The 25,946-nt window shown below is 37.0% G+C and overlaps 1 protein-coding gene across 2 annotated transcripts in view; it reads left to right on the top strand.

Annotated features, from left to right (window-relative positions):
- LOC136038785 (TBC1 domain family member 19-like) overlaps window positions 1–25,946 on the top strand; it is a 57,386-nt gene that overhangs the window by 6,568 nt on the left and 24,872 nt on the right. For both annotated transcript variants that reach the window (XM_065722163.1, XM_065722162.1), the window contains exon 3: window positions 19,242–19,380. In XM_065722163.1, coding sequence (XP_065578235.1) covers window positions 19,242–19,380 — 139 coding nt within the window. The remainder of the gene's footprint in view (window positions 1–19,241; window positions 19,381–25,946) is intronic.

Raw genomic sequence — 25,946 nt, 5'->3', positions numbered from 1 at the left:
GTGTAGCTGAAAAATAAAGAAGAAAAAGAAAACTGAAAAAAGAAAAAATGTAAAAAACTAAAAAATACTAAAAAGAAAAACACTCAAAGAGAAATTACAGACCGGGACACAAATGACGACCGGGACAGAGGGAATATAAATAACGACCGGGACACTCAAAGAGAAATTACAGACTGGGATACCGGGACACAAATGACGACCGGAACACAGGGAATATAAATGACGACCAGGACACAGGTATTTAAGAATATCGTTCAAAGACAAATTTTTAATTGTAAGAAGACCGTTGAAAGAGAAATTTCTAATTGTAAAATGACTGAAGAACCTACAATGGCAACGGTACCACCATCGAAGTAGATAACCAGTGGGTTGTTCCATATTCCCCATTATTATCAAAAACATTTAATGCACACATAAACGTTGAATACTGTAACTCCGTAAAGGCAATCAAATACATATGTAAATACGTCAACAAAGGCAGTGATATGGCAGTTTTTGGCTTGCAGCCCAAAATCAAAGATTTCGACGAAATCGTACAATATCAGGCTGGAAGATACATAAGCAGTAATGAAGCTGTTTGGCGAATTCTTTCATTTCCGATACATGAACGTAGTCCAGCTGTTGTTCACTTAGCGGTACATTTACAGAATGGTCAACGTGTTTATTTCTCGGAAACCAACGTGCAACAAAGAGCCCTGAATCCACCGGATACAAAATTAACAGCTTTTTTTTTTCGCTTTGCAAAAATGATTCTTTTGCAAAAAAACTGCTGTATACTGAAGTGCCTTCGTATTACACGTGGAATACTAAAAATAAAGTATTTGAACGTCGAAAACAGGGTAAGTCAGTCGACGGCCAACCTACCATCTTCAAAGATACCACGATAGGAAGACTACACCGGTCACCCCAATCAACATGAATGCTTCTTTCTACGCCTGCTTTTGGTGAATGTACCCGGTCCGACATCCTTTGAGTATTTGAGAACTGTAAACGGTATTATACATGACACTTACCGTAGTGCATGCCAAGCTCTGAATTTATTGGAGAATGACCAACACTGGGATAACTGCATCAATGACGCGTGCGAAACGTCAACCCCAAGTCAAATTCGTGCATTGTTTGGCATCATTTTAACAACTTGCTCTCCATCAGCTCCTACAGAGTTATGGGGAAAATATAAGTCAAAAATGTCCGTAGATATACTCCATCGAAAACAGTTAGAGACGTCAGATATGACTTTTGATTTTACATAATAAATTTATAACTACACTTTAGTTATTATAGAAGATTTGTGCGTACGTATGGCAAACAAACCTCTTCAGGATTTGGGAATGCCTTCATCTAACCGTATCGCTGCTGTTTCGACATGTGTAGAATTGGATCGTGAACAAAGTTACAGTACGAGTGATCTATTGTCGTATGTACAAAATAACATTTCCAAGTTAACGTCGGAACAAAATGACATTTATGATACGATACTCAATTTCAGGACGTATACAACTACCTGCTGATTTCTGTAATTTAGTGAGGTCCAAAAATGAATTGATTGAAAAAGTGTTTCCGAATATTCTAAAAAATTATAAAAATAATAAATGGCTAAGTGAAAGAGCGATTCTCGCACCCAAAAATATAGACGTCCACGAAATCAACAATATTGTTTTGACCAAGATTCGAGACCAGGCAGTCCTTTACAAGTCAATCGACACAGTTTTGGAACCAAATGAAGCGGTTAAGTATGCATGTTTGTTTGTTTGTAAAAAGAGCGTTTGCATATGACGTCATTATTAGTACATACGGCTTTGTATATGCACAGACAATGGGAAAGCCAAGAATGTTGTATATTCGCAATTTTTACGTAGTTTAACTCCTGCAGACGAAATGAATGCTTGCCTGAAAAATTCTAATTTATGGGCACACGTAAAAATATTAAAATTAACTACAAATATGCGTGTCCGATTACAAAACGATGACTCTGGTCAAACATTTTCAGATCAATTGCTGGCAATTGGAAACGGAAAGCTCCCAGTAGTGGGAAAGCCAAAAATGTTGTATATTCGCAATTTTTACGTAGTTTGAAACACATATATAAATCTATCTATATTCACAGGTGGGACACAGGGACACAACTACAATGGCGCGTAACTAATATGGCGCGTAACGACTTACGCGCGCGGGGGGGCTTGGGGGGGCGCGAAGCGCCCCACCAACTAGGTGTTGGGGTGGCGCGAAGCGCCACCCCAACAGCTAGTATCTATATATATATATAAATAAGTTGTCTGTGTGTGTGTGTCGATTGACGTCATGTTTGTGTGTCGACTGACGTCATGTTTGTCCACTGACAAAATTAAAGACCGGGACATCGGGACACAAATGACAACCGGGACACCGGGACATAGGGAATATAAATGACGACCGGGACATAAGTAAAAAAAAACTAAAAAAACTAAAAAAAAGGTAAAAACTACAAAAAAAAACTAAAAAGAAAAAAAACTAAAAACTAATAAAAAAAACTAACAAGAAAAAACTAAAAACTAAAAAAACAAAAAAAAACTAAAAAAATGTAAACACTACAAAAAAAACTAAAAAAAAAAAAAAAAAAAAACTTATAAAAAACAAAAAAGCTAAAAAACTAAAAAAAACTAAAAAATAAAAAAAATAAAAAAGTTAAAAAACTGAAAAATAAAGGAGAAAAACAAAACTAAAATAAATAAAAAAACTAAAAAGGTAAAAACTACAAAAAAACTAAAAAGAAAAAAGAAAAAAACTAAAAAAACTAAAAAAAGGTAAAAACCAAAAAAAAAACTAAAAGAAAAAAAGGGGAAAAACAAAAAAATTATTTCATCATATACCAATTCAAAAACGACAGTATATACAGACCGGGACACCAGGACACAAATGACGACCGGGACACAGGGAATATAAATGACCACCGGGACACAGGGACACAACTATAACGGGGACGCCGGGGGGCACAGGGGGATATATAAATGACGACGGGGACACAGGGAATGTTCGATTAGCAATCACCATCAACAAAGCTCAAGGGCAATCATTAGAATCATGAGGTATAACTAAAAAAAACTAAAAAAAAGGTAAAAAACTAAAAACTAAAAAAAAGACCAATTCAAAAACGAACGTATATACAGACCGGGACACCGGGACACAAATGACGACAGGGACACAAGGAATATAAATGACGACCAGGATACTCAAAGAGAAATTACAGACTGGGACACCGGGACGCAATTAACGACCGGGACACAGGGAATATAAATGACAACCAGGACACAGGGACACAACTACAACGGGGACGCCGGGGGGCATATATAAAAATAAGTTGTCTGTGTGTGTGCGTGTGTGTCGAGTGACAACAAGTTTGTGTGTTGACTGACGTCAAGTTTGTTGATTGACGAAATTATAAAACGGGACATCGGGACACAAATGACGACCGGGACACCGGGACATCTATGTATATAAAAATAAGTTGTCGGTGTGTCTGTGTGTCCAGTGACGTCATGTTTGTGTGTCGACTGACGTCATGTTTGTTGATTGACGAAATTACACACCGGATATCGGGACACAAATGACGACCGGGACACCGGGACATAGGGAATATAAATGACGAACGGGACACTCAAAGAGAAAGCGACCGGGACACAAGGAATGTTCGATTAGCAATCACCATCAACAAAGCACCGGGACACAAATGACGACCGGGACACAGGGAACATAAATGACGACCAGGACACTCAAAGAGAAATTACACACCGAGACACCGGAACAAAAATGACGACCGGGACACTGCGACACAGGGATTATAAATGACGACCGCGACACTCAAAGAGAAATTACAGACTGGGACACCGGGAGACAAATGACGACCGGGACACAGCGAAACAACAACAACGGGGACGTGGGTGGGCACAGGGGGATATATGAATGACAACAGGGACACAGGGAATGTTCGATTAGCAATCACCATCAACAAAGCTCAAGGGCAATCATTAGAATAATGATGTATAGATCTGAATAGAGATTGTTTTTCCCATGGACAATTATATGTTGCATGTTCAAGAGTTGGTAAACCTGACAATCTATTTATATGCACAGACAATGGGACAGCCAAGAATGTTGTACATTCGCAAGTTTTACGTAGTTAAATATATATATATATATATATATATATATATATATATATATATATATATATATATATATATATATATATATATATATATATATATATATATATCTATATTCACAGGTGGGACAGAGGGACACAACTACAATGGCGCGTAACTAATATGGCGCGTAACGACTAGCAGGCGCGGGGAGGCTTGGGGGGAGGGGGGGGGGGCGCGAAGCGCCCCCACCAAGCCCCCCCGCGTGCGTAAGTCGTTACGTGCCATATTAGTTACGCGCCATTGTAGTTGTGTCCCTATGTCTCACCTGTGAATATATATATATATATATATATATATATATATATATATATATATATATATATATATATATATATATGTGTGTGTTTTCAACTACGTAAAACTTGCGAATATACAACATTCTTCGCTGTCCCATTGTCTGTGCATATAAATAGATTGTCAGGTTTACCGACTCTTGAACATGCAACATATAATGGTCCATGGGAAAACAATTTGTATTCAGATCTATACCTCATGATTCTAATGATTGCCCTTGAGCTTTGTTGATGGTGATTGCTAATCGACTATTCCCTGTGTCGCCGTCGTCATTTATATATCCCCCTGTGCCCCCTGGCGTCCCCGTTGTAGTTTTGTCCCTGTGTCCCGGTCGTCATTTATATTCCCTGTGTCCCGGTCGTCATTTGTATCCCGGTGTCCCGGTCTGTATATACATTCGTTTTTGAAATGGTATATGATGAAATAAATTTTTGTATTTTTTCCCTTTTTTCTTTTTAGTTTTTTTTTTTGTTTTTACTTTTTTTTTAGTTTTTTTCTTTTTTCTTTTTATTTTTTTTTATTTTTATTTTTTTTTTTTTTTTGGTTTTGTTTTTCTTCTTTATTTTTCATTTTTTTTCATTTTTTTCTTTTTTTTCTATTTTAGTTTTTTTAGGTTTTTAACTTTTTTAGTTTTTTTTTATTAGTTTTTAGTTTTTTTCTTTTTAGTTTTTTTGTAGTTTTTACCTTTTTTTTAGTTTTTTAGTTTTTTTTTTACCTGTCCTGGTCGTCATTTATACTCCCTGTGTCCCGGTCGTTATTTGTGTCCCGGTGCTTTGTTGATGGTGATTGCTAATCGAACATTCCTTGTGTCCCGGTCGATTTCTCTTTGAGTGTCCCGGTCGTCATTTATATTCCCTGACTACAAAGGGGACGCTGGGGGCACAGGCGGGATATATAAATGACGACCGGGACACAGGGATTGTTCGAATAGAAATTACAGACCGGGCCACCGGGACACAAATGACGACCGGGACACCGGGACACAGGGAATATAAATGACGACCGGGAAACTCAAAGAGAAATTAAAGACTGGGACACCGGGACACAAATAACGACCGGGACACAGGGAGTATAAATGAAGACCGGGACACAGGGACAGAACTACAACGGGGACGCCAGGGGCAAAGGGGAGATATATAAATGCCGACCGGGACACAGGGAATGTTCGAAGAGAAATTACAGACCGGGACACCAGGACACTAATGACGACCGGGACAACGGGACACAGGGAATATAAATGACGACTGGGACACTCATAGAGAAATACAGACTGGGACACCGGAACACAAATGACGACCGGGACACAGGGACACAACTACAACGGGGACGCCGGGGGCACAGGGAGATATATAAATGACGATGGGGACACAGGGAATGTTCAATTAGCTCACTATCAACAAAGCTCAAGGGCAATCATCAGAATAACGAGGTATAGATCTGAATACGGATTGTTTTTCCCATAAACAATTATATGATGCATATTCAAGAGTCGGTAAACCTGACAATCTATTTATGTGCACAGACAATGGGACAGCGAAGAATGTTGTATATTTGCAAGTTTTACGTACTTAAAAACATGTATATATCTATCTATATTCACAGGTGGGACACAGGGACACAACTACAATGGCGAGTAACTAATATGGCCCTTAACGACTTACGCGCGCGGGGGGTCTTGGGGGGCTCGAAGCGCCCCCACCAACCGGGGGATGCTTCGCTCTACCCCAACACCTAGTATATATATATATATATATATATATATATATATATATATATATATATATATATATATATATATATATATATATATATATATATATATATATCTATCTATCTATATAAAAATAAGTTGTCTGTCTGTGGATCAGGTGACGTCATGTTTCTGTGTCGACTGACGTCATGAAGTTAGTTGTCGTCATTTTTGCTATGACGGTGACGTCATTAAAGATATTTAAGACATATATGTTCACGTAAATCTATTAATGTTTAAGTTTATAATGACTGATGAACTTACAATGGCAAAAGCCGATGAAGATGCTCAAAGAGTCTATGCCAAAAAACTTGCTGCTGATAGACAAAGTCAGAAAAGAAAGCGTGCAGAGGAACTACCAGAGCAACGCGAAAGCAGACTTGCTGCTAAAAGAGAAAGTGAAAAAAGAAGGCGTGCCGAGGAATCACAAGAACAGCAAGAAATCAGGCTTGCTGCTGATAGAGAAAGTTAGAAAAGAAAGCGTGCCGAGGAATCACAAGAACAGCAAGAAATCAAGCTTGCTGCTGGTAGAGAAAGTAAGAAAAGAAAGCGTGCCGAGGAATCAGAGCAACCTGAAAGTTATCGCCTGGCATTCAGGTACAGCCCAGTCGATGATTATAGCTTGAGTAGATGTGTTCAAATCGGGACAATGTCTAAAATTTGTCCCTATTGCAAGGCCTTGAAATTCAATGGTGAAACAATGGGAATGCGTTGCGCCTCAGGAAAAGTTAAACTTCCTATATTGGCTGCACCACCAGAGCCATTGAAGACTTTCCTTACTGGAACTACGTCGGAATCTAAGCGTTTTTTGTCAAAAATCAGAAAATACAACTCATCTTTCCAAATGACGTCGTTTGGAGCCCAAATCGAAAATCCAGATCAATTTGTGTCTACTTTCAAAGTAAAAGGGCAAATTTATCATAGAGCAGGGTCCCTTCTACCATTCTCAGGCGAGAATCATAAATTTTTACAATTGTACTTCATCAGTGATAGAAATTCTGAATTGAATGCACGTTGCGAAATTTCTCCCAAGGTTGAAAGGACAATCGTTTCCCAATTGCAACATCTTTTCCACGAAAATAATAATTTAGTGCGTCTGTTCAAAACAGCCATCGATTTGATGCCTACTGATACGCATAAAATTGTTATTTCCGCTGACAAAACGCCTCCTGGCCAACATGTGCGTAGATACAATGCTCCAACTATCGACGAAGTGGCAATCGTTATGGTCGGTGATCAGTTTTTACCTCGAGATATTATTCTTCATAAGCGAAACGCTCAGTTGTTAAGAATTGCTGAAACTCATCGATGCTACGATGCCTTACAATATCCTATCATTTTTTGGGATGGAGCCGACGGCTATCACTTTAATATTAAAATGATGAATCCAGCCACTAACAAAAAACGAATAAGAAATGCAGTGCAATGCATTATTATTCCTATAGACTAATGATTCGGCAGGATGAAGAAAATTATATTTTAAAATGCCGTGAATTGTTTCACCAATTTGTCGTTGATATGTATGCTAAAATTGAATCAGAACGTTTGCTATATATCCGCCTGAATTAGACCAAGCTCCGCTCTGAACAATACATTCATTTGCGAGATGTAGTTATAAATGACGGTAATACCAGAAACGTTGGAAGATTAACAATTTTATCTTCGTCATATGCTGGCAGTCCCCGTCATATGCATGAATATGCTCAAGATGCTATTGCGTATGTTCGTCTCTATGGTTTTCCAGATTTATTTATTACATTTACATGTAATCAATCTTGGGACGAGATACTGCAGCTTTTACTTCAAGGCCAATCGGCGGTTCATAGTCATGACATTACGGCCCGTATCTTCCGGCAAAAGTTGAAATCACAGATAAACTACATAGTAAAAATTGAAGTGTTTGGGTCAGTGCGATGCTGGATGTACTCAGTGGAATGGCAAAAACGAGGTTTGCCACACGCACATATACTAATCTGGCTACATAAAAAAATTACTTCGAACGAAATTGATGATGTGATTTCCGCTGAAATACCTGATAAAAATGTCGATAAGGGGTTGCATGATATTATTGTAAAAAATATGATACATGGACCTTGCGGTGCACTGAACGAAAATTCACCATGCATGGCCAAAGGAAGGTGCACAAAGCAATATCCTCTACTTTTAGTATCAAAGACAATTACTGGCAATGATGGTTACCCACAATATAGAAGAAGATCTACTGAAGATGGCGGTAAAACAGCAATTATAAAGAAGCGTAACGGTACCACCATCGAAGTAGATAACCAGTGGGTTGTTCCATATTCCCCATTATTATCAAAAACATTTAATGCACACATAAACGTTGAATACTGTAACTCCGCAAAGGCAATCAAATACATATGTAAATACGTCAACAAAGGCAGTGACATGGCAGTTTTTGGCTTGCAGCCCGAAATCAAAGATTTCGACGAAATCGTACAATATCAGGCTGGAAGATACATAAGCAGTAATGAAGCTGTTTGGCGAATTCTTTCATTTCCGATACATGAACGTAGTCCAGCTGTTGTTCACTTAGTGGTACATTTACAGAATGGTCAACGTGTTTATTTCACGGAGACCAACAGGCAACAAAGAGCCCTGAATCCACCGGATACAACATTAACAGCTTTTTTTTCGCTTTGCAAAAATGATTCTTTTGCAAACAAATTGTTGTATACTGAATTGCCTTCGTATTACACGTGGAACACTAAAAATAAAGTATTTGAACGTCGAAAACAGGGTAAGTCAGTCGACGGCCAACCTACCATCTTCAAAGATACCACGATAGGAAGACTCTACACCGTTCACCCCAATCAACATGAATGCTTCTTTCTACGCCTGCTTTTGGTGAATGTACCCGGTCCGACATCCTTTGAGTATTTGAGAACTGTAAACGGTACTATACATGACACATACCATAGTGCATGCCAAGCTCTGAATTTATTGGAGAATGACCAACACTGGGATAACTGCATCAATGACGCGTGCGAAACGTCAACCCCAAGTCAAATTCGTGCATTGTTTGGCATCATTTTAACAACTTGCTCTCCATCAGCTCCTACAGAGTTATGGGAAAAATATAAGTCAAAAATGTCCGAAGATATATTCCATCGAAAACAGTTAGAGACGTCAGATATGAATTTTGATTTTACATCAGAAATTTATAACTACACATTAGTTATTATAGAAGATTTGTGCGTACGTATGGCAAACAAACCTCTTCAGGATTTGGGAATGCCTTCACCTAACCGTATCGCTGCTGTTTCGACATGTGTAGAATTGGATCGTGAACAAAGTTACAGTACGAGTGATCTATTGTCGTATGTACAAAATAACATTTCCAAGTTAATGTCGGAACAAAAAGACATTTATGATACGATAATGCATTGTGTCGATAACAACGTTGGAGATATTTTCTTTTTGGATGCGCCAGGAGGTACTGGTAAAACATTTGTGATAAAACTGATTCTGGCATCAATTCGATCAAAAAATGATATAGCGTTGGCAATTGCGTCGTCCGGAATAGCCGCAACATTGCTGCCTGGTGGAAGAACTGCTCATTCCGCTTTGAAATTGCCTCTGAATTTGCATTCTACAGAAACTCCCACGTGCAATATTTCCAAATCATCTGGGATGGGTAAAGTATTGCAGCAATGCAAACTTATTATTTGGGATGAGTGCACAATGGCACACAAAAAATCGCTCGAGGCACTGGATCAATGCTTGAAAGATTTGAGAGGCAAGTCGAAACCCTTTGGCAGCACATTAATATCGCTTGCGGGAGTTTTCAGGCAAACATTACCTATAATACCTAGATCAACTCCTGCAGACGAAATGAATGCTTGCCTGAAAAATTCTAATTTATGGGCACACGTAAAAATATTAAAATTAACTACAAATATACGTGTCCGATTGCAAAACGATGACTCTGGTCAAACATTTTCAGATCAATTGCTGGCAATTGGAAACGGAAAGCTCCCAGTAGACTCAATTTCAGGACGTATACAACTACCTGCTGATTTCTGTAATTTAGTGACGTCCAAAAATGAATTGATTGAAAAAGTATTTCCGAATATTCTAAAAAATTATAAAAATAATAAATGGCTAAGTGAAAGAGCAATTCTCGCACCCAAAAATATAGACGTCCACGAAATCAACAATATTGTTTTGACCAAGATTCGAGACCAGGCAGTCCTTTACAAGTCAGTCGACACAGTTTTGGAACCAAACGAAGCGGTTAATTATCCATCTGAATTTTTAAATTCCATAGATCTTTCAGGGTTTCCACCACACGTGCTACAACTAAAAATAGGCGTACCAATAATACTTTTAAGAAATATCAACCCACCAAAGCTTTGCAATGGCACGCGACTTGCCGTAAAAAAAACAATGGAAAACCTAATAGAGGCCACAATCTTGACAGGGCCTTTTGAGGGTGAGGCTGTTCTTATTCCTCGCATTCCCATGATTCCAACGGATCTGCCTTTTCAATTTAAAAGATTGCAATTCCCAATTCGATTAGCATATGCAATCACCATTAACAAAGCTCAAGGTCAATCATTAGAAAAATGTGGTATAGATCTTAATACTGATTGTTTTTCCCATGGACAATTGTACGTTACATGTTCGAGGGTCGGTAAACCTGACAATCTATTTATATGTAGCAACAATTTGACAGCGAAGAATGTTGTATATTCACAATTTTTACGCAGTTAATTTGTATTGTATCTATCTATCTATCTATCTATATAAAAACGAGTTGTGTGTATGCATGTTTGTTTGTTTGTAAAAAGAGTGTTTGCATATGACGTCATTATTAGTACATAAGGCTTTGTATATGCACAGACAATGGGAAAGCCAAGAATGTTGTATATTCGCAAGTTTTACGTAGTTTGAAACACATATATGAATCTATCTATATTCACAGGTGGGACACAGGGACACAACTACAATGGCACGTAACTAATAATGTGCGTAACGACTTACGCGCGCGGGGGGGGCTTGGGGGGGGGGCTTGGCTCCCCCCCCCCAAGTCTATTAAAAAGTTTGTGAATTAAAAAGTTTGTGATACCTTTGATGTGAAGTATCATTTGTTTTGTGAGGAAGAATTAGCGACAATCCAAAAAGGATTAAAAAAAATAATAAGGCTCCGGGTGCTAATACTGTGGTAAATGAGTTTCTTAAATATGGTGCTTCTGAGGTTAAAAATAGGTTACTGAAGAGTATGAATATGATTTTTGAAAAAAGGGAAATGCCTCGCAATTTAAGAATGAACCCTAATTAAACCACTGTATAAGAAAGGTGATAAGAATAAGTGTGGTAATTATCGAGGCATTAGCCTGGTGTCAGTATGTAGCAAATTAGTTAGTAATATGATACGTTTCTATCTATATAGATACGTTTCTATCTATATAGATAGATAGATAGATAGATACAATACAAATTAACTGCGTAAAACTTGCGAATATACAACATTCTTCGCTGTCCAATTGTCACTGCATAGAAATAGATTGTCAGGTTTACCGACCCTCGAACATGCGACGTACAATTGTCCATGGGAAAAACAATCAGTATTAAGATCTAAACCACATTTTTCTAATGATTGACCTTGAGCTTTGTTGAAGGTGATTGCAAATGCTAATCGAATTGAGTATTGTAATCTCTTAAATTGAAAAGGCAGATCCGTTGGAATCATGGGAATGCGAGGAATAAGAACAGCCTCACCCTCAAAAGGCCCTGTCAAGATTGTGGCCTCTATTACGTTTTCCATTGTTTTTTTTTACGGCGAGTCGCGTGCCATTGCAAAGCTTTGGTGGGTTGATATTTCTTAACAGTATTATTGGTACGCCTATTTTTAGTTGTAGCACGTGTGGTGGAAACCCTGAAAGATCCACGTAATTTAAAAAATTCAGATGGATAATTAACCGCCTAATTTGGTTCCAAAACTGTGTCGATTGACTTGTAAAGGACTGCCTGGTCTCGAATCTTGGTTAAAACAATATTGTTGATTTCGTGGACGTCTATATTTTTGGGTGCAAGAATCGCTCTTTCACTTAGCCATTTATTATTTTTATAATTGTTTAGAATATTCGGAAATACTTTTTCAATCAGTTCATTTTTGGACGTCACTAAATTAAAGAATTCAGCAGGTAGTTGTATACGTCCTGAAATTGAGTCTACTGGGAGCTTTCCGTTTCCGATAGCCAGCAATTGATCTGAAAATCTTTGACCAGAGTCATCGTTTTGCAATCGGACACTCATATTTGTAGTTAATTTTAATGTTTGTACGTGTGCCCATAAATTAGAATTTTTCAGGCAAGCATTCATTTCGTCTGCAGGGGTTGATCTAGGTATTATAGGTAATGTTTGCCTGAAATCTCCCGCAATGCCAGAATCAGTTTTATCACAAACGTTTTACCAGTACTTACTGGCGCATCCAAAAAGAAAATTTCTCTAACGTTGTTATCGACACAATGCATTATCGTATCATAAATGTATTTTTGTTCCGACGTTAACTTGGAAATGTTATTTTGTACATACGACAATCGGTCACTCGTACTGTAACTTTGTTCACGATCCAATTCTATACATGTCGAAACAGCAGCAGTGCGATTTGGTGAAGGGGTTCCCAAATCCTGAGGAGGTTTGTTTGCCATACATACGCACAAATCTTCTATAATAACTAAAGTGTAGTTACAAATTTCTGATGTAAAATCAAAAGTCATATCTGACGTCTCTAACCGTTTTCGATGGAGTATATCTTCGGACATTTTCGATTTATATTTTCCCCATAACTCTGTAGGAGCTGAAGGAGAGCAAGTTGTTAGAATGATTCCAAACAATGCACGAATTTGACTTGGAGCTGACGTTTCGCACGCGTCATTGATGCAGTTATCCCAGTGTTGGTCATTCTCCAATAAATTCAGAGCTTGGCATGCACTACGGTAAGTGTCATGTATAGTACCGTTTACAGTTCTCAAATGCTTAAAGGACGTCGGACCGGGTACATTCACCAAACGCAGGTGTAGAAAGAAGCATTGATGTTGATTGGGGTGAACGGTGTAGAATCTTCCTATCGTGGTATCTTTGAAGATGGTAGGTTGGCCGTCGACTGACTTACCCTGTTTTCGACGTTCAAATACTTTATTTTTAGTATTCCACGTGTAATACGAAGGCACTTCAGTATACAGCAGTTTTTTTTGCAAAAGAATCATTTTTGCATAGCGAAAAGAAAGCAATTAACTTTGTAGAAAGCAATTAACTTTGTATCCGGTGGATTCAGGGCTCTTTGTTGCACGTTGGATTCCGAAAAATAAACACGTTGACCATTCTGTAAATGTACCGCTAAGTGAACAACAGCTGGACTACGTTCATGTATCGGAAATGAAAGAATTCGCCAAACAGCTTCATTACTGCTTATGTATCTTCCAGCCTGATATTGTACGATTTCGTCGATTTCTTTGATTTCGGACTGCAAGCCAAAAACTGCCATGTCACTGCCTTTGTTGACGTATTTACATATGTATTTGATTGCCTTTACGGAGTTACAGTATTCAATGTTTATGTGTGCATTAAATGTTTTTGATAATAATGGGGAATATGGAACAACCCACTGGTTATGATTTCTCTTTGAGACGCAAGCTTAATTTCACACTGTTGTTGTGATTCCCCGGCACGCTTTCTTTTCTTACTTTCTCTATCAGCCGCAAGCCTGTTTTCTTGCTGTTTTTGTGATTCCTCGGCAATCCTTCTTTTTTCACTTTCTCTTTTAGCAGCAGTCAGTTGACAAACATGACGTCAGTAGACAGACACACAGACAAACACAGATATACATATATATATATATATATATATATATATATATATATATATATATATATATATATATATATATATATATATATATACATATATATATATATATATATATATATATATATATATATATATATATATATATATATATATATATATATATATATATATATATATATATATATATATATGTATATATATATATATATATATATATATATATATATATATATATATATATATATATATAATATATATATATATATATATATATATATATATATATATATATATAATATATATATATATATATATATATATATATATATATATATATATATATATATATATATATATATATATATATATATATAATATATATATATATATATATATATATATATATATATATATATATATATATATATATATATATATATATATATATATATATATATATATATATATATATATATATATATATATATATATATAACGGTATTGCCGAGGTTTATATATAACGGTATTACACGTTTGCACGGAGCATAAATGGGAGACAGTAACAACGGCCATCAAAGGGGTAAAATTAACCTTGACACATACGGCTTTGTATATGCACAGACAATGGGAAAGCCAAGAATGTTGTATATTCGCAATTTTTACGTAGTTAACTCCTGCAGACGAAATGAATGCTTGCCTGAAAAATTCTAATTTATGGGCACACGTAAAAATATTAAAATTAACTACAAATATGCGTGTCCGATTGCAAAACGATGACTCTGGTCAAACATTTTCAGATCAATTGCTGGCAATTGGAAACGGAAAGCTCCCAGTAGTGGGAAAGCCAAAAATGTTGTATATTCGCAATTTTTACGTAGTTTGAAACACATATATAAATCTATCTATATTCACAGGTGGGACACAGGGACACAACTACAATGGCGCGTAACTAATATGGCGCGTAACGACTTACGCGCGTGGGGGGGCTTGGGGGGCGCCAACTAGGTGTTGGGGTGGCGCGAAGCGCCCCACCAACTAGGTGTTGGGGTGGCGCGAAGCGCCACCCCAACAGCTATTAGGGAATATAAATGACGACCGGGACACTCAAAGAGAAAGCGACCGGGACACAAGGAATGTTCGATTAGCAATCAGGGACACAGGGAAACAACAACAACGGGGACGTTGGGGGGCACAGGGGGTCTTCTATATATATAAAATAGACATCCGGACACAAATCACGACCGGGACACAGGGAATATAAATGACGACCGGGACACAGGGACACAACTACAACGGGGACGCCGGGGGCACAGGCGGGATATATAAATGACGACCGGGACACAGGGATTGTTCGAATAGAAATTACAGACCGGGACACAAATGACGACCGGGACACAGGGAATATAAATGACGACCGGGACACATGGACACATCATTAGAATAATAAGGTATAGATCTGAATACGGATTGTTTTTCTCATGGACAATTATATGTTGCATGTTCAAGAGTCAGTAAACCTGACAATCTATTTACATGCAACATATAATATATATATATATATATATATATATATATATATATATATATATATATATATATATATACTAGCTGTTGGGGTGGCGCTTCGCGCCACCCCAACACCTAGTTGGTGGGGGCGCTTCGCGCCCCCCCCAAGCCCCCCCGCGCGCGTAAGTCGTTACGCGCCATTGTAGTTGTGTCCCTATGTCCCACCTGTGAATATAGATATATATATATATATATATATATATATATATATATATATATATATATATATTATACAACATTCTTTGCTGTCCCATTGTCTGTGCATATAAATAGATTGTCAGGTTTACCGACTCTTGAACATGCAACATATAATGGTCCATGGGAAAACAATCCGTATTCAGATCTATACCTCATGATTCTAATGATTGCCCTTGAGCTTTGTTGATGGTGATTGCTAATCGACCATTCCCTGAGTCGCCATCGTCATTTATATATCCCCCTGTGCACCCCGGCGTCCCCTTTGTAGTTATGTCCCTGTGTCCCGGTCGTCATTTATATTCCCTGTGTCCCGGTCGTCATTTGTGTCCCGGTGTCCCAGTCTGTGATTTCTCTTTGAGTGTCCCTGGCGTCATTTATATTCCTTGTGTCCCGGTCGTCATTTATATCCCCCTGTGCCCCCCGGCGTCCCCGTTATAGTTGTGTCCCTGTGTCATTTATATTCCCTGTGTCCCGGTCATGATTCTAATGATTGCCCTTGAGCTTTGTTGATGGTGATTGCTAATTGAACATTCCCTGTGTCCCGGTCGTCATTTATATTCCCAGTATCCCGGTCGTCATTTGTGTCCCAGTGTTCCAGTCTGTAATTTCTCTTTGAGCGTCCCGTTCGTCTTTGTTTGATGGTGAGCTTTGTTGCTCCTTGAGCTTTGTTGATGGTGATTGCTAATCGAACATTGCCTGTGCCCCATATATATATATATATATATATCTATTCACAGGTGGGACACAGGGACACAACTACAATGTCGCGTAACTAATATGACGCGTAACGACTTACGCGTGCGGGGGGGCGCGAAGCGCCCCACCAACTTGGTGTTGTGTTGGCGCCCACCCCAACAGCTAGTTTTTATATATATAGATGTCCCGGTGTCCCGGTCGTCATTTGTGCCCCGATGTCCCGGTGTGTAATTTCGTCAATCAACAAACATGACCTCAGTCAACACACAAACATGACGTCACTCGACACATACACACACACACACACACAGACAACTTATCTATATATATATATATATATATATATATATATATATATATATATATATATATATATATATATATATATATATATATATATATATATATATATATATATATATATATATATATACATATATATATATATATATATATATATATATATATATATATATATATATATATATATATATATATATATATATATATATATATATATATATATATATATATATATATAAATTTGAGTATAAAGAATTTAGTGAGTATTCCCCTAAGTCCCTGTTCAAAGAAATATTATTATTTATTTTGAGATTAATTTCGATTGATTCTCGAACCACCTGTTTTATCCCCAAATCATTACTGATGAGTGAAGATTTTTCAAAAAGTATTGTGTGGGACGGATTATGAAATATATGCCAACCTAAAGCAGAATCAAAGGAGTTGTTGGAACTATTTGAAATTAATGCCTTGTCTATGTATTTTTTATGCTGTTGCAACCGTATTTCTAGATTCTGATGGGTCCTGCCGACAAAGTAATTTCCTCAATCACAGGGTATTTGATAGACCCCTCTTTGGCAAATAACTAGGGTCTTATCTTTGCCGGAATTTAAGAAATTAATGATTTTAAAATTATTAGTAAAAACTACATACAGACTATTTTTTGTGCAAATATTTTTTAATTTTGTTGTGATTTTTGGGATATAAGGAAGATAGAAAAAATTGGGATATACGGAAGATAGAAATTTGTAATAAGTTTTCTATGTATTTTCTATTTCGCGATTCTTTTTATCAGCAAAAAATGGGTTACCCATGGGGGCACCATTATTCAGGCTACTGGCAAATATTTATGTCGAGAACCTTGAAAATTGAGCATTAAATTCTTATTTTTTGAAACATGTCTCTTGGGGTCGTTATATGTATGACGTAATTTCACTTCGGAATTTTGGGGAAGCTGAAGTTCGGGGCTTCTTAGATCATCTTAACACTTATGACCGAAATTTGCAGTTCACCCTAGAAGTTGAAATTGAAAATAAACTACCGTTTTTAGATGTGTTGATTATTCGTAATGCTGATCAAATGGATTTTACTATGTATCGAAAGCCAACACAAAACAATAGATATCTTCACTTTAATTCAAATCACTCCCCACAAGTAAAAAGAGCAGTTGTAACTTCCCTCATTAACCGTGCCCTGAATATTTGCTCCGATTCGTATATAAATGCAGAAATAAACTTTATCAGAGATATTCTTTTTGGTAATGGATACCCCATTCCTTTTATCAATAAAATAATTAACCGTAGAATAAAAAGACATTCTTGTAAAATCGAAGACGATACTTCACAATGTGAGGCTACTGATAAGCCCTCAAATATTGTCTATCCTCCGTATATCCCGAAAATCACAACAAAATTAAAACATATTTGCAGAAAAAATAATCTCTACGTAGTTTTTACTAATAATTTTAAAATCATTAATTTCTTAAATTCCGGTAAAGACAAGACCCCAGTTACTCGCCAAAGAGGGGTCTATCAAATACCCTGTGATTGTGGATATTACTATGTCGGTAGGATCCATCAGAATCTAGAAAAACGGTTACAACAGCATAAAAAAGACTTAGACAAGGCATTAATTTCAAACAGTTCCAACAACTCCTTTGATTCTGCTTTAGGTTGGCATATATTTAATAATCCGTCCCACACGATACTTTTTGAAAAATCTTCACTCATCAGTAATGATTTGGGGATAAAACAGGTGGTTCGAGAATCAATCGAAATTAATCTCAAAATAAATAATAATATTTCTTTGAACAGGGACTTAGGGGAATACTCACTAAATTCTTTATACTCAAATTTAATTAAAAATGATCTAACAAAATATTTTACTAAACCGATTTATAATAGTATTGAACCAGCTACGAAAAGGCCTTTGAGACAGGCTGCTAAAAAGCAAGGTTGGCTCTGAGAAATTGCACTTAATCACTTTGTTATCTTTAGTTTGAATGAATTTATATTCTCACTTCATTCTTTTTGTCAGTCCTGGTTGAACTTCGTTGAAGTAAGGATGCTAGGGCTGTTTTTAAAAAAACTTTTAGAAAACATGATTTAGTTTTAATTCTCATAATTTGATGTAAGCTTATTTATATATACATATTTTCTCTCTTGTTCTCGTATTGTGCTTTAGACGGCCCTTGGACATAGGGCCGAAATATTCACAGAACTGATTTCCACTGTCTTGAAAAGATTTTCCCTTTTGTTTCTACTTTATATTTGTTTGTTATATATATACTATCTCAATTTTTATATCATAATATATTCAAGCAGAGAATATAAGGTTTTAGACTACGGTGATTTTGACTAAATTACACATCCTACGATTGTAATGACAGAACTAATGTCATGTGAAAACCCTTCTAGATGAATTGGGACAAACGCTTGCTGAAATCATTGGTTAACCTGGCTAAGGAACAGGGCAGAATATTGATAAGGGCTCGAAGTGAGAGGAATATTCAGGAAATGAACTTGAAATGGAACGAACTCTCTTCCTGGGATACAGGTATGCTAAAAAGAAGTTCGCAGAGCTTAAATATTTTAGGAAAACTATCAGAAGACGCTTAAGGAGAAGGTGAAGAACTTCTATGTCATGTTTAAGGCCCCCATTTCTAGGAGATGAATCATTAAAACAGTTCAACTTTGTGTGCAGATACTTTGTTGGTGTACTAGCAGTGATATACCCTGTACTTTTTTGCGAGGATCCAAGAAATATTGTGGCCGTTTCACCCCCTCCATACAAAGTTTAGAGCCAATTTGTCCCCTATTTATCTCGGTCTATTTGTCCCTGAAAGTTTTAATTCGAGCTTCAACCGTTGGACAAAGAAAGGTAGACTTTCAAAAATTACCCGTAAATTCTGGGTTTATCGAAAGAAAAACCTTCACCTCCCATTTAGTCAATATTTTTTACCTATCCACGCGAGTAAGATAGTCGCTTTTCATTATTTTTTTTCTCCGCAGAGTCACCTTTCACCCAAAAATTAAGGAATCTATTTTTAATATTTTACTTTGAGCAATTTAAGACGCACTCACCACCAGCTCGTACCTACGTTCTTGAGATCAAGAGTGTTTTGTACCACTACCTAAGTTAGCCAAGCTTGCTGTTTTATTTTTGTGCTTTGTTGCATTATAATGTACAGCAAAGAACCATAAACCTTCAATGTATCAATGCGTTTTATTCCCAGCCACTTCTTATGGAAGGGGAGATCATTGAAACCTTGGAGGTGGCTGATTGAATTGAAAGTTGGAAGTTCTAACACCATTGTTAAGAGTCAAAAGTAAATAGAGGGTAACCAACCCTCTCTATCTTATTATGTTGACGGTAGGGGATGGGAATAAAAGAACTGTCTCTAATCATTAAGTCGTATTTGTACTACAAGCTCCTATAGAACTTAAAGTCTAGACATATTTAAGTAGCGAGGTAATATAAAAGACCCTATGCGTTACCAGACTAAAATTCTACAATTCATACAGACTATGCGTCATACCTACAATTTCTTGGACGCAGCTTGTTAAAGCTTGGAAAAATTTCTATAAGGGAGAGGCAATTGGACCTTAAATTTGACATGGGGGGGGCAGAGTTAAGCCAAAAACACTATGTCTATCCAGCTCGTCGAAATACTGTATATGTTAAGGACGGCTTGGGGGATGAATTTGAAAGTTACTGTTGGGGAAAGTACAAGGAAGGGTGGACAAACAAGATTTCAAATATTACATTGGAAGGAGGGGAAGGGGTTAAACCAATTTTTATGATCCTAGATGGATCATAGGTTTGGGTCATGATCCTATATGGATCAAGTCCTATATTGTTTGTAATCTATGCAGAGGTAAGTAACAAGGTGGTAACAAGGTAAGTAACAAGAGGTGAGTAAACAGACGCTGTGCATTGACAGGTTATCAAATTAGTGTCTGGAATATTCAGGAAACTTCTTCAAGTATCAAGTTAAAAATAACTTGTCTTCAAGTTAAAAATAACAAGGACTGTAAGTTGAGCAAGTAAACATTGAAAAGTGACTTGGGTGAGAAGAAGAATTAAAAGAGACTATGCGGGTCAAGGCTATCAAAAAGAATTAACTACAATAAATTAGGAAAGGTTAGGTGGATGGCGATGAAACTTCTAAGTGGTGCAGGAGAAAGAATGGGACGGGTGAAGTTGGGGAGGTATAAGGCACATGGACTTCAAATTTGACCGTCGGTTAGATGGCAGAGAAGGGCTAAATACATTTCGCATCAATTCTGCCTAGAAGTTTGGGAGTTTAAACCCTGTTGGATTAGAGTCTATTCAAGGTGAATTCGTATTACAAAACGAAAGACACTATATTTAACAGGTTAACATAATATAGTATCAGGGATATTTCAAGAACGGCTTGGGAGATCGAGTTGTGACTTTCATGAGGCATTGTGCTATTAAGTAGACTTCAAATTCTGACTTTTGGAGGGAGCAGAGATAAATCTAATGACACTCTGGGCACCCAGACCATCAATATAATATATTTGTCATATCTTCGGAATGACCAGGGGAGGGGCGTGTGGTTCAAAACCTTTGGTGGTGTTGGGAAGGATGAAGAGACTTCAAATTTTGTGTTGGGGGAGCTTTTGTCAATCTTAACGTTTTTGGACCGAAAATCTTCATGGGAGTTAGAATTTTTCACGTCCAAACAGCGAGGTAAATCCAAAAGCACTATTGATATGAGGTATTCGAAGTATCGTATTTCCAATAGCTTTGGAACGGCTTGAGATAGTAAGTTCATTCAGCAGTCAATGGATAAACTTGTCTGACTGCTTCTGCCCGGATACAACGGATGCTATGCCATGTTGTAGACTTATGTGAATAATAGCGATAATTGCTTAAATTAATTGTTACAATATAATTTTGGATATAAAGGAGTGAGTTCTGCGTTCAAGCTAGTTCCTGATGAATCCTGATGTGGTGTTAGCCGTGCCCTTTTAACGGTTTATGCAAATTGCACGCTGTAAACTAGCGTGGGTAAAAAATAAGTTTTTGCAAAGGTAGGTGACATATTATTTTGATACAGTCAGGATGGGAAAGAAAGCCAGACCCAAACATAACCGAACAGAAGCTGAGCTATCGGATCCGGTTATGAATTCTACTAGTAATTCGGATACGAGTGTTAATGCGGACTGCCAGAAAACGAATGCAGAGAATATCATTAAAATTTTGGAAATGGTCCAATCTATAAATGTGAACATGGAAACCCTAAAGCAGAGTGTACTTGAAATTCAGAACGATTTGGGTGCAGCAGTTAAAAGTCCTGTTATGGTGCTTGAAAATAAAAGTAGTCCAACGGACAATGAAATTGCAACAGTGAAATAAGAATTTCTAGCTCTGCAAAGTGTTGTAAAAGCCCAGTCACAGCTGATTAAGAAATGCAATGTGGAAATGAATGTGGTTGTGTCTCTGTCTCTTGTTGATGAAAATCGGGACAAGTTGCATAATTTGCTGTTTTGGGGCCTTAATGATGTACCCTTGAATGAGGCTGCATCTCGGGTTTCTGAGGTGATTGTAGCTGGTTTGTCACTCCCACCTGACAAGTTGCCACCATTCACTGTGGTTCACTGTTCCAAGAATTTTGTTAAAATTAGGGTGGACAGTGTCCAGGCACGTTTTTTGATTCTAAGTAATGCGAAAAAATTAAAAGGGAAAGAGTTCGGTGTTTATAAGTCTGTTTTTATTAGTGATGATGTCTCACCACGTGTGCGGGTTTTGCGTAAAGAATTACTTGGGTTACGTAAGCGTTTGGCGGATAAAGGTGTGGAATGTTGGGTACCTCCTACCCTACCACCCAGCATCTCTGTTAAAAAGGACAACCGTGTTATTAAAGTGCCTTGGTACAATGCTAAGTGTTTGTTGGATTCTTAGTTTTTGTTTTTTTTTTGTTGCAGTTGTTAGAATTAGTGAGTGTTTATTTGTTATTGAAAAGATCAATTAAAAAAAATAATAACGAAATTTAATAAAAAATAAAACTTACTATTTTGTCGCAATAATTATGGTTGTGTGATTGTGGGAATTAGTAGCCGTTGTATTTGGTAACTTGTACATGGATTCGTTACGGGTTAACGAAATACGGCCTGTTTCTTTTTGTGTTTGTTTTTTTCTGAGATGGAAAGTGTCATTCTTTTGTTGTTTGTTATATTCTATTTTGTTCTTGTTTAGTTCTTTTTCTTTTCTTTTTTGTTTTGTTGTGGAGATGAGGCCATATTACTTTGTTGTAAAACTGTATGAATAGGGTTGATGGTGATCGCGGCACCCCGGGCAACAGTCGTCTTAAAATTTTGGAAGCTTCATTTGTGGATTTTGGTAGCATGTTACGGAACAGCTCCGCCGGAATTATGATATTGGAATTGCTGGTCAATATGTTTCTTATAATTCAAAGTACCTATTTAACGATGGTTTGAGGTCCGGGAATGGTGGTGGTGATTCTGAAGATCTCAGAGTTTTCCATTTTAACTGCCAGGGTTTGAATTCATCTTTTAATTTTATAAGCGAGATATGTGAACTTTCCATTTTTCAGGTTAATGGTCTCAGAGAAACATGGCTAAATGAGCATAATTCTGCTCTCTTGGATATTCCAGGGTATACATTTTATCATAGGAATCGTCAATTTCGTCAACATAAAGGGTATTGGAGCTTATATACGGAGTGATATCGAGGTTTTGGTAAGAAGTGATCTAGTGCTGTTTCACTAGATGTTATTTGAGCCACTTATCCTTCAGCTCAGGCTTAAGCCAAAAGATGTTTATGTTGTTGTACTATATAGACCACCATCTGGGTCTATACCGGCCTTTTTGGATATTTTGGAGGAATAGTTGGAAAAAACTACCTACTGGTTCGCACCCATTCTTCATGCTTGGGGACTTTGATATTGACCTTAACGATATGAATTCGAATATTCCTATAGATTTCCTACTGCTTTGCATGTCAAATAGTTTATTTCCCACTATCAATATTTGTACGCGTGTTACCACTTTAACGGCAAAGCTACTTGATAATATCCTTTCTAATTCTAAATTTTTAGATCCAGGGGTTATTGTTACTGATGTTTCTGACCATTTTGGGATTTCGGCAAGTTTTAAAGTTTGTTTTCCGAGGCAGCAAGGTTCTAGACTGAAAATGAGTATGTTACCTGTGCTCAACCAGGGTAACTTAGAAAAGTTTAAACAAGAGATTTCTAATGTTGATTGGAATAATAAAGTTGAAAATCTAGATGATATAAATATAAGTTTTCAAAGATTTTGTGATACATTGATCTCTATTTTGAGTAAAACTTGTGTAGTGAATCGGACAAGGTCAAGGAAAAAGATGCCCAAAAAGCCGTGGGTGTCACCTAGTCTTCTGCGGTGCATAAATAAGAAAGACCAAGTATATAGGGATTCAATAAGGAATGAAAACGATCCAGTTTGCACAAGAGCTTATAAAAATTATAGAAATGCTCTTAATAAACTTTAGAGAAACGCGAAGAAAAAATATTTTGAGTGTAAATTTAAAGATGCTTGTGGTAACCCAGCTAAAACTTGGAAAATTATTAAAAGTGTTATATCTTCAACAGATCCGGTTCTGCCTGATGAAGTTACTACAAGTGATGGGTTAAAATCGAATGAGCCTGCTGTAATTTGTAATGCCCTTTCGGAACATTTTGCAACTGTTGGGGCTCGATTTTCTCGTACTATAGTAGCTTCTGATAATGATCCTCCGCTTGAGACTTCTGTCGATGTATCAATGTATCTAAGACCTGTTACTCATGATGAAGTTCGTAAGATTATCTTTGAGATGAAAAGTTCTTCGGCTGGGAGTGATTCCATTAACCTTCTTGTTTTAAAAGCCGTGTTTCCAAGCATTTCACATATATTAACGTCCCTTATTAATGCTTGCTTTAAGCAAGGGAAGTTCCCCAATTGTCTTAAAATTGCAAGAATAACTCCTGTGTTTAAGGGTGGTAATAAGAATGATCTGGGGAATTATAGACCAATTTCATTATTACCTGTTGTTTCACGAGTTTTAGAAAAATGTATTAATATTAGAATTTATGAGCATTTGGAGCGTCATAAACTTCTACATACAAATCAGTTTGGTTTCAGGAAGGGCAGAACAACAGAAATGGCGATTTCATTTATTACTACTATAATTAATGATGCTCTTGATAAAAAGCTTAGGGTAGCTGGTGTTTTTTTGGACTTAATTAAGGCGTTTGACACTGTTGACCATCGAATATTATTTAAAAAATGTGAATTTTATGGATTAAGGGGTGCTACATTGGCTTTGCTTTGCAGTTATCTTCAAAATAGACAGCAGTATGTCAATTTACAAGAATTTTTGTCTAGTAAAAATGTTGTTAATTGGGGGGTTCCCCAAGGATCCGTACTGGGTCCGACTCTGTTTTTAATTTTTATTAATGATCTATCGCATGTTGTGAAAGTTCTGCCCAGAATTGACGACTTTGTTGACAATAGTCCGAGTAAGACCCAGCTTACTATGCCCTTATTTGCTGATGATACAACCTTGGTGAGTGTTTCCCCTACAGAAGAACTGCTCATGTCAACGATAAATGCAGCAATGAGCAGGATATGTACATGGCTTAAAATAAACCACCTTGACCTGAATATAGATAAGTCAAATTTTTTTATTTTCTCTCGATCTCCGAATTTTTACCCTTGATTTACGGAAATAATTTCGGAGCGGGGAATTATTAAACGGACAAGATTCACCAAATACCTCGGAATCAATGTTGATGAAACCCTATCATTTAAAGATCATGTGAAGTCAGTTTCGAAAATACTGTCACGTAACTTAGGTATCATGCGCAAATTAAAACATATTTTCCCCCCAAATGTTCTACGATTGTTATATTTTTCCCTGATTCACCCTTATATTTTGTATTGCTCGTCGATTTGGCTTGGTACTTTCCCTTCGATAGTTTGTCCAATCCGTGTGATCCAGAATAATGCTATCCGAGTTTTTTGTGGTGTTGGGAATCAGGAGTCTTTGAGGTCTATGTATAGAGACTTACATATAATGCCTGCAGCTGGATTACGTGATTTTATACGTTGATTGTT

This window comes from Artemia franciscana, chromosome 18 (assembly GCF_032884065.1).
Source record: "Artemia franciscana chromosome 18, ASM3288406v1, whole genome shotgun sequence".
In the NCBI taxonomy this organism is placed as follows: domain Eukaryota; kingdom Metazoa; phylum Arthropoda; class Branchiopoda; order Anostraca; family Artemiidae; genus Artemia; species Artemia franciscana.
The sequence above is the reverse complement of the archived record's forward strand: the minus strand, read 5'-3'. Positions and strand labels throughout refer to the sequence as shown.